Source organism: Manis javanica, chromosome 13 (assembly GCF_040802235.1).
Source record: "Manis javanica isolate MJ-LG chromosome 13, MJ_LKY, whole genome shotgun sequence".
Classification (NCBI taxonomy): domain Eukaryota; kingdom Metazoa; phylum Chordata; class Mammalia; order Pholidota; family Manidae; genus Manis; species Manis javanica.
Genome location: NC_133168.1, coordinates 100,998,951 through 101,008,964, shown reverse-complemented (window position 1 = coordinate 101,008,964; position 10,014 = coordinate 100,998,951). Strand labels below are relative to the sequence as shown.

The following is a 10,014-nucleotide window of genomic DNA, read 5'->3' as shown; positions in this document are numbered from 1 at the left end:
AACCTGTCCCACCTCTGGCGATGGAGATAGACACAAGTCTGGACAGCTTGGGAGCTGAGATAGGAGGACACGTGACACACAGAGAAAAGGCCACTTCCCCAGTGAGAGGACTGGGAAGGCTTCCTGGAGGAGGTGCCAAATCAGCTGAAGCCTAAAAGCAGAAAAGTTGGGGGTCGGGAGGCATCCCAGTAAGGGCAACAGCCTCTGTGAAACACAGATATGGATGCCTGGCACCCGGGCTTTGCCTGCTGCCCCTGGCCAGGGGTTCTCCAAGTTGAATGACAAGAGTCGGGGCTGGCCTCCGGCTGAAATGCTTTCTGATTCCTGTCTGATGGCAGGGACTGGGCAAGTCAGATGAGAACAAGCCACAGGTCACTGGGAACACTCCTCTTGGCAGCCGACAGTGTCCAACAGCGTCCCATCAGTGATGGCGCTACATGCCCAGCCTTTGTTCCCAAGTGGACAAGCCTGGGAAGGCCCCTGGCATCCCCCACTGTTGTCCACAGTGAGGGTGTGGCTTCCAGTCCTGGCTGCCCTGGGCGAGTTTCTGAATGCAGCGCGATGGCCCTGCACTGTGTGCTGATGCAGAGGCTGCACACAGACCTGCTCAGTATTTGTTCACTGTCTTTTTACCAGGGCCAGGGGATCCCCAGGGCTTCTCTGTCTCCACCCCAAGCAAGAGAGAGACCCACGTGTCCCCAAAGGGCTGAGAGGACTTCAGTGATCTTGAAGTCACCCCACCATCCTCCCTGAAATTCAAGGCAAAATTCCTCTCGTTATTAAACAACAAAACAAGCAGATCTCCACCCCCGCGTTCCTGAAACACCTTTATTGCACTAAAAACAGCATTTATAAACAAACACACTTGGAGGAGGATGTCTCAAAGATTTACCCATAGTCAACGTGGAGCACAAAGATACCAATCAGTGTGGGGGCATATAAAGAGGCCAGGCAGGAAAAGGGGTGGGAAAGGTCAGGGTCAGAGAGAAGGGAAGGGGATGCAAGCTCCAAGCCTCTAACTCAGTGCAGGAACTTCCGTTGCACCCTCCAGCCCACAATTCTGGCCCTGGGTGGCCCCCACGTTCCAGAGTGAGGGGGATCCCCTTTGATGCCAGGAGCAGTTTGCAAGAAAGCCCAGGCCCAGGATGGAGGCCAGGGTGGGGGGCACAGCAAGGGACCCCAGCTCCAAGGGCCCTTCATTCCCAGTCTCACTGGGATGTCTCGTGGGCATGCAGATGGGAACACATTTTCCTTCACCACCCCCCACCCCAGGATTTAGAAAAACTGACTTGGGAGGGGCAGTGTTTGGACAGGGAGGCCCCCAGGATCCCCATGGTCCATCGGTGCCCAACGGGAAGACCGGGACACACGGAGGGGCACAGCCGGCCTGGCCCCTGCTTCAAACTACCGTTTCTGTTTGGTTGAGCTGGTAAACCTCTATAAAAATCTTTCAAGGACCCACGCACTGATAAAATAATTGAGCCCATGTAGCCACCTAGCAGCATGAAAAGCCACCACCAGGGTCCCCCAGCCTGCCCCTCTTCACTTTGTCCCACCCACTCTAACCAAAACCTATTCACACACGTGCAATAAAAGCAGTCCATCAGTCAACAGGCACCACTTCCTGGCACCCAGCTGCCAAAGGCACGGGAGGACCGCAGGGCGGCGGCCAAGGAAGGGCAGGGAAGAATAGGGGCTGGGGGTTGCTCCCTGGACACCTTCTGAGCAACTCCCTCGAGGGAGGGAGGCTGCAGATGCCCCAGCAGGGCTGCGGGGTCCAGGGCAGGGGCAGGTGGGCGGGCCTAAAGCAAGCCAAAACATCATTGAAGGAAAGCAGCCGACAGCAGGACTGTCTCGCTCCCAGGGACAGGAGAGGAGCAACGGCTCAGGATTTCATCTTCTGGGACTGCCGTCTCCATTCTCCAGCTGTCTCTTACCAGGTAGGGCTGTCAGACATGTCACCCTCCTCCCTCTGACGGGCTCTTGCCTCAGGGGCCTGAGAGGACCTAAGGCTGCCCGGAGCCAGCCTCACCTGGGAGGGGGTGCTTCCCACTGCCCGTGGGGCACCGCTGGCAGAACCCAGGCCTGGCACTGCTCACAGGGGAGTCTGTCAGGCCTGCAAAGGAGGACACAGGTGCAGCAGAGAAAGGATTCAGCCGGGCCTCAGGACTGGCGGCCTCCAGGTCTGAGATCCCCTAGGCCACCTCCTGGCGAGGATTCTTTTTCCGAAAGGCATGAGGCAGTGTGGAACTTGGGGGTACCAGGGACATTGAGCCCAGCAAAGCGGCCCTTTCCCCTCCCAGGCAGCCCCTCTCTTCCACCTCCAAAAAAAGTAATCCATGAAAAATATTATTCTGGTCGCCATGGGCAACCCAGAGAACCTCCAGCCCAGAAACCGGTCTGACTTTAAACCCATCTCCCCTTGGGCCGGCAAATGGCCTCCTGCTCTGCGATAGGGGTGGGGAGGGAGGAGAGGGGAGGGGCGCCCGGCCCTTAGGAGAAGGGGAGCAGGGTGGCCAGGGGCAGCTCCTTCTCCCCGAGCAGCGTGTCCCGCTTCAGACTGCTGCCCTTGTTCACCACCTTGATCCTGAGGGCCAGCTTTCGGACACTCGCGGGCCCCACGCCATCGAAGAAGAAGTCCTCGTTGAAGACCGGGTGGCGGCTGCTCTTGACAATGGTGCTACGCTGCTTCTGCAGCTTGCCGGGCACCAGGCTCAAGCCCACGCAGCAATTGATGCTCCGCGCCTCGCACGTGCGGTCGTAGAGGCCCTCGGCGGCCAGCAAGCGCACCCGCAGGCGCGCCTGGGCCGCCTGGTACTCTGCCAGCAGCCGCACGCTGCCCCGCAGGCCCATGCGCACTGCGTGCTCGGTGCAGGGCGCAGGCCCCGGCTCGGGGCCCGGCTCCGGGGCGGCCCTGCGGGTCAGGCGGCGCCGGGCCCCGGGGCTCGTGTCGGGTGTGCTGTCGTCGGCAGACAGGGAGCCGTGGCGGCCCACTGAGCGCCTGAGCTGGCTCACCTTGGCCTGGCCGTCCTGGGCGAAGCCTTTGAGCAGCGACACGGAGCGTGACAGCAGAGGGGACCCGAATGGGGAGGACTCGGCGGAGGACCCTGTGTCGCTCTCCCCACCACTGAAGTAGCGGCTGGGGCTCATGAGGGCCCCGCTGGCCTCCTTGGGCACCCCGTCGCCCCCGTTGGCCTTGGTGGCCCCCCGACGGCGCCCGGCGCCCGGGGAGCCCACCTGGGCCAGGGCCCCGTGCTCGCTGTGGAACAGGGACTCCTTGCGCCGCGTGTGGGGGCTCTCGGCCAGCGTGGCGAAGCCGTAGGACGTGTGGGCTTTGGGCACGGAGGGCAGGGACATGGCGCCCTGGGCCTGCGGGTCGGCGTTGGTGCCGGCCTCCTCCGCCGGCCAGTCCTCGGCGCTCTCCACCTGGATCACGTGCCGGCTGGCCGCCTTCAGCAGGCTCCGGCTCTCTGCCGCCAGCTTGGCGGGCAGTCGGGGGCTCCGGGGGGCGCGGCGGGGCGCGGCCGACGCCAGGCTCTGCTCGGGCGCGGCGGGGCCCAGCTCGGCCTGCCCCTCGGGCTCCGCAGGGCCGGCGGGCAGCTTGGGGGGGATGAAGAAGTCGGGGATCTTGTCGGGCGTGAGCACGTTGCTGTACAAGGGCCCCTTGGAGGCCTTGTCCCCGCCCTCGCCCCCCGCAGCGCCGTTCTCCCCGGACCCCCGAAGCCGCTCCAAGAACCACATGTTGGTTTTCTTCATGGAGGCAGCAGGCAGGAGGCCGTAGGGAGGCTGCAGAGGCTGGGCAAAGGAGCGAGCGTCAGGAGCTGCAGGCCCCGGGCCCTGGCGGCCGGGGGTCCACCGGGACAGGAGTCGGCAGGGCCACCCTGGGTGTCTCCAGGGCCGCGGCGCAGGGCGGGGGCGGTGCGAGCTCGCCCTTCCCCGCCCGGAGATCGCTCAACTTCCAGGACCCAGGGGCGTGGGGGCCGCGCTGGAGCCGGGAGCCCCTGGGGGAGAGCGGCCCCCTCCTGCGCCGCCCCCGCCCTGGGGATGTCAGTGCGCCTGCTGAAGGGCTCTCACCCAGCCCGCAGGGAAGACGCCCCGGGGGGGGGTGGACCCCCGGGGAGTCCCAGCCCCGCCCCCCTCAAGCTCCCGGCCACCTGTGGCTTCTCCCCGAGGGTTCAGGCATTGCGGGTGGGGGGCGAACAGCTGGTGGGTCTGTGGGCTGACAGCTCAGCAAGCGGACCCCCCCCTCCCCGCCTCCCGCTGGCCTGGGCTCGGGGTGGGGGTGGGGGTGGGGGTGGGGTCGGGGCCCCCCCGGAGTGAGCCCTGAACTCACCTGCCTGGGCGACGGCCCGAGGCTAAATGCTGCCAGCGGACACGCGGGGGTCGCGGCGCCAAGGCCAGGACGGCTCGGGGACGCGGCCGCGGCTTGCACTCCGGCGGCGGCGGCAGCGCAGTGGGGCTCATGCACCGGCGGCGGCGGGAAACCGCCCAACCGGCCGCCGAGCCGCCGTATTCCTCCGAGTACGGCCGCCCGCCCGCCGCCCCCTCCCCCCGACCGGGCCCGTCTAGCTGCCCCCGGATCCCCGCAGACCTAGACCCGTCCCGCACCCGCACCCGCACCCGCTGTCCTGGCCTGCAGCCCCGGGATCCGGCGGCCCCACCCACTTCCCCCGCAGCCCCGGGCCAGTCCCAGGCCCGCCCCACAGCCCCCGGGCCTTCAGCGGCCTCACCCCCACCCCCGCAGCACCAGCTCGCAGTCCCTGGATCCCCACAGCACCGAACCCACGCAGCTCCTGCCCTGGCCCCTGCACAGTCACGCCTCTGCCCCCGGTCCGCAGTCCCGGCCTCTCACCCCCAGGAGCCCGTCCGGGCTGCGGGGCCACGGGGTCCGTGGGAGGGAAGCAGGTGGTCGCGATGACCACCCCCTCTCGTGACTGCGGATCCGGGGAGTCGGGGGCCCGGAAGCCCCAAGCCCCTGCCTCAGTCACCTGCGGACCCACACTCGCTGTGGGCTATCTCCCCGGGGAGCGTCTGTGATAACAACCGGGGCTGAATTTATGATTAGCGCTTTCCCAGTGCCAGACCCGCGAAGTTCTTCCGACTGCCACATGCTGTCCCAAGGTGAGGGTCTCTCTCTAGAAATTGGGGTGTGCCGCCCACCACCACTACGTGCAGCCGCAGGAAGCCGGCGAGGGGCTGCTCCTGCATTTCGTGTGGGCACCTGGGCGCAGGACGGTGACCCAGAACTGGGAACCCCGCTGTGACCCAGGGCCCAGACCCCGCCTTGGGGGGATTCCCAGTCGGAGGACACCAACTGACCACCAGCACACAGGTGAATCCTAGTTGCAGGCTCGGTGACAGGAAAGGGTGATTCGGCTACTCCAAGACGCAGAAGCCCACGGGGAGAACGGGATGTGGCCCCAGGACCGGCAGCTCCTGAGACCACAGGTACCTCTGGATGGGGTTCCTGCTCCCTCACTCCAAGCCTCAGTTTACCCTTCTGGAACCCAAGGCCAACACGTTCCGGATGGAGTGTCGGTGATAAGCCACAAGGTTAAGTGTCACCAGGACTGACCCAAAGGGACTCCTGGACTTTATCCAGTTACCATCGTCTGGGACCCTCCTGTGTTCCCAGCTGGGATGGGGGCTGGGCTGGAGTGACCTCTGATTCAACAGCAGAAGGGGTACTGGGGGCAGGAGGGAGCCGGATGGAGGCCCTGACTCCCCAGCCCCCCGTCAGGGCCAGGGAGTGTGGTAGGGTTTAGAACTCCATTGTCCAGGTAAGGAAAGTGAGGCTCAGAGCTGACTCTGACTCCAAAAAAAAGGTCTGTCTCAGTTCTGCTCATCCCATCCAGCAAACACTGAGCCCCCTCCTCATGCTGGGGCAACGCTGGCATGGCCGCACGGTATGACAGACAAGGCACATACCAATGAATGTGTCATTTCACAGCCGCCCCCAGGAAGCCCACTGTGCTTGCGAGCCTGGGCCAGCCCCACATCACAAGCCCCACTGAGCCCACTGCCAACCCCAGTTATCATGAAGAATGCCCTAGAGCAATTGCTTGGTTGATTATTCCTGCAGCGTCCCCAGGATGCTGTGGTTTTTAATAAATATCTGCCAGACGATGAATGAGTAAGTGCCCCAGTAAAGCAGGCAGGAGCGGGGCTGGGGGGCCATGAGCCACCTTCCTCTGTTGCATGGAGAGACACCGGGGTCCAGGAGGGGGAAATAAGTGCTGGAGTCTTCGAGGAGGGACAGTGCCAGGTGTCCTGATGACAGGTCAGCCTGAGCATTGGGGGCTTCACTCCCTGCTCACCCTTGCCCAGCTAGGGGCAGATTCTCCCCTCCTCGCTGGGTTGGGAGAGGAGAGGGTGAGTTTATTCTGTGCTGAGCAGCTAGGACACTAATCTGGAACTGCTAGATTGGGTCTGAATCCCGCTGCCAACACTTCTTGCTTAGTGTCTTCTAGCAAGTGTCCAAACTCCTCTGTGGCTTCGTCTCCTTGGCGGCCCATGGATATAAACGTGCTCCTGCTTTATGGCATCAGAGTGAGAATTCAACAGGTTACTCTGCACAGTGCTTAGAACAGGGCATAGAAAACATGCAGTGTTAAGTGCTGGCTGTCCACATTTCACCAATGCTGCTCCCAGTGAGGAAGGGAACACCCAGGGGGAGGCCTTGCCAGGCATTGGAGGGAATCCCAGAACCCTGACCCCTGACATCCTAGTTCAGCAAGAAGCCCCCCCACCTTTTCCCCTCACCCCATCTCATTTGGGGGCTGAACAAACTGAAGCCTAGAGGGAAAAGGTACCTGAGCGTGGGTCCCAAACACCTGCCCTGTGGGCTGCTGCAGACCCACCATGGGAGGGGTGGGAGTAGGGTTAGGGCTCCAGCTGACTCCATGGTCAGGAGCCTCTCCTGGTCAACAGAACCTCTGCAGAGCCCTGTGGCCCAAACCCCAGGATTCACCCTACATCCCCACCCTAGCTGCAGCCTTTCTGGAATGAGAGATGGGAGGCTGCTAGCCTCAGACCCAAGCTGGGGCCGGGGGGCCCAGGCAGCACTGACCAGCCTCTCCCACCCTGAGTCCCAGCACCTCATGCTGGGTGATCTCTGTTCTCAATCCCTACCCAGGGACCCGCTGTACGGAGGGGGGAGCTGTATGGGAGGCGGGTGTTGGGCAGGAGCCTGGCTTGAGTGGTAGGCTGCTCCCTGTGGGTGGCATCCAGCAGGCCAGCTTGGAGGGAGCACAGGAAGGTGGCTTGAAGAAAAACAGGCCTGAGATGTGGGCTCCGGCCCTGAGGAGCCACCCTGGGCCCCTGAAGCTCAGAGCGAGGGCTTCCCCTCTGAGTCCTGTCTTCTCCCCTGGAAAAAGGGAGTGGATGGCCTGTCCGCAAGCTCCTGGGTTTGCAGGAGGGGCCCTGGGCCCCACAAAGCTCAGGTTAACCCATTGGTGGGAGAGGTCATCATCCCTTATTCCCACATAAGGAAACTGAGGCACAAGGAAGTGGCCTAACTCTGCAGTACACCCAAGTCAGGGAACGGAAGTGACTAGTGTAAGGCTGCACAGCAGAATTCGAACCTTTGTTAACTGAATAATTGAAGGTAAACACGGCAGGAGACAGGTGTAGAGGAGCCAGGCTCCCAGCTCCCAGACCCATCCCTGGGCACGGGGTGGGGCCTGCTGACCGAGAAAGCACAACCCCTCCCCAGGGATGTGGGCCTGGGGGGGAGGTGACCCTGGGGGGGAGGTGGCCCTGGAGGGGAGGTGGCAGGGGACAGGGACCTCTGTGGAGGAGATGCCCCCATATTTGTAGGAGGAGTTAAAAGAGAGTCCTGGGAAGAGACGGGGGTCTTAGCAATCATGTGAGGGAGGGTCTGGAGAACAGAAGTCAGGGTACTACAGAAGGAGGCTGGCCTCGGGGGAAGGAGGGCCTTTGAGGGCCACATGGAGAGGAAGGTCTGAGAGAGAACATCTCGAGAACACGGGCGAGAGAGCAGCTGGGCCCCGGGAAGTCTGGCCATTTTTAGGGGAAAGATAGGAGCCATTTGGAGAAGGGAAAAAGGGGCTTTTTGCCCGGGAAATCGAGCTGACATGAGAGAGAGAGATTTGTAACGTTTGAGATGAACCAGGATGTTTCCAAGGAAGTCGGGGCGTGCCTTCTCTTGGGATGAAAACATGTTCTGAGCAGCACTGGGGCTTCTGGGAGGGTGACCTGCCTTCCCCACCCCCAGCAGGGGCACCCCCAGGGGCCCAGCTCCTTCCTCTCCAGTCTCCAGGGCCTCACTCATCCCCCACCTCCTCCGGCCCCAGAGAGGCTGCACCAGACACCACCTTGGCTTTCTGCCCCCAGCCCCCCAGCCCAGGAGGGCTCCTTGATGTGCAGTTAGGCCGTCCCTGCTCCTGGTCACTCCCAGATTTAATTACAAACAGCTTCCAAATGTTCAGTCCAGACAGCCAGCTGGGAGGGTGGTGGCCTTGCAACCATCCCCACTGGTCAATCCCCTTGGAGTTGCCCAGATGCCCCTATCATCCTGGGTGAGCCCCAAGAATGCCCCCATGTCAACATCAGCATGAGCCCCAGCCTGAGGACCCAAACCACCTCAATTCTCCCCAAAAGACAACTGCACCGATTTTTCCTGTGGAAAAATTGAGCCCAGCTAGGACAGGAATCCATGTCCATGCCAGGGAATTAGGAATCCTCCCCTTCCAGGGAGATAAGCTGAAGTCCAGCTGGGCAAACAGAAGCCCCTCCTTTCCCCACCAGGGACCTGGCTGGCTCCAAGACAGAGGGCTGCGTTTTGTTACTGAAAGGCGAAAAGAGGTTCTGTCTTTGGTATATATACCCTCCCTCCAGGAGGTGAAGCCTGAGGGTAGGTGGGGGTCCTGGGCTCCTGGCCTGGTTAGTTCAGCCCAGCGCCAGCTGGAGAAGGCCGATTCCACAGCCCGTGCAGAGGAAGGTGAGACATGGTTCAGCCTCACCAGGGTCCAGAGAAAGGGTGAGGATCCATAAGGCCACAGCAGGGGCATGTGGGCAGCAGGGACAGGAACCAGGCACTGAGAACCATCACCTGGGAACAGAGCAGAGGGGAAAGGGTCAGGGACCTGGGTTCAGGCATTCGATGCCACCAACTTCAGTTACGTGGCAGCAAAGTGATCCAGCAAGGGGCCTCAGGCTGGGACAGGCAGTCGAGTCCCTGCAGCCCCGCATTCCTGCTGTGAGACCCGAGGCAGCGTTTTAACCTCTCTGTGCCGTCTCATCTTCTGCACAATGAGAACGCCAACAACAGTGCCCATCTCAGAACCACATGGGAGCCAGTAACGGTGCAGGAGGGGCTGAGCATGGTGCCTGGACTCAGCAACTGCTGTTAGCAGCTACTACCACTGCTATCAACATCGTTCATGGGGCCCCGACCTCTTAGGGAGAGAAGCGAGGCAGAAGTGAAGGCGAATGCACAGCCCGTGGCCATTCCTGGTGCTCCGCAGGACTGCCCCGATCCCTGAAGCCCTTCCCCAGACTGGGGACCCCCTCTCTGCCTGCACTGGAGGCCTGGCTGGGCGCAGGGAGGAAGTCCACACCTAGAGGGGAGGAGGCAGGAAGGAGACCGTTGTCATGGGGACAGGATAGCCGTGCAACCTGGCCCAGAAGCTCCTCTGCTCTCAGCCTTTGGGGAAGTTCCTTCCCCCTCCCCTGAGGTCCTCCCTCCACAGCCAAGCCCCCAGCAACTGTCTCTTTCCTCCCCAAAGTGTGCGCACGCCACCCCCACCCCTCCACACCCCAGCTCAGCCACGCTCCTGCCTGGACCACCTCCCGCTTCACCCCAGAGCCTTCTCTTACCCCAAAGGCCCTGGAATCACCCAGACCAGCCTGTTGCTACCCTGCTCAAAACCCTCCCTGGTCCCCCCAGCACCAAAAGCTAAAGGCCAAGGATTCAACTTCTCGTCTCCACAGGGCACCAGCCACACAGCCTTCCCAGGCCCAAGTTCCTGGACCTCCTCTGGGGTAGCCGAT

At 62.5% G+C, this 10,014-nt stretch overlaps 2 protein-coding genes across 3 annotated transcripts in view; both read right to left on the bottom strand.

Moving 5' to 3' along the window:
* Nucleotides 1–813: 813 nt before the first annotated feature.
* C2CD4C (C2 calcium dependent domain containing 4C) lies at nt 814–4,564 on the bottom strand. Its single transcript, XM_037018568.2, has 2 exons — nt 4,334–4,564; nt 814–3,795 (listed from the first exon to the last, which is right to left on the bottom strand). The coding sequence occupies exon 2, from the start codon at nt 3,754–3,756 to the stop codon at nt 2,494–2,496; it is 1,263 nt and encodes a 420-aa protein (XP_036874463.1). The 5' UTR covers nt 3,757–3,795; nt 4,334–4,564; the 3' UTR covers nt 814–2,493.
* A 183-nt stretch (nt 4,565–4,747) lies between these two features.
* The window catches only part of SHC2 (SHC adaptor protein 2), a 23,039-nt gene continuing 17,772 nt past the window's right edge, over nt 4,748–10,014 (bottom strand). For both annotated transcript variants that reach the window (XM_037018414.2, XM_017651494.3), the window contains exon 13: nt 4,748–9,073. The gene's annotated coding sequence lies outside the window, so the exon portion shown is untranslated. The remainder of the gene's footprint in view (nt 9,074–10,014) is intronic.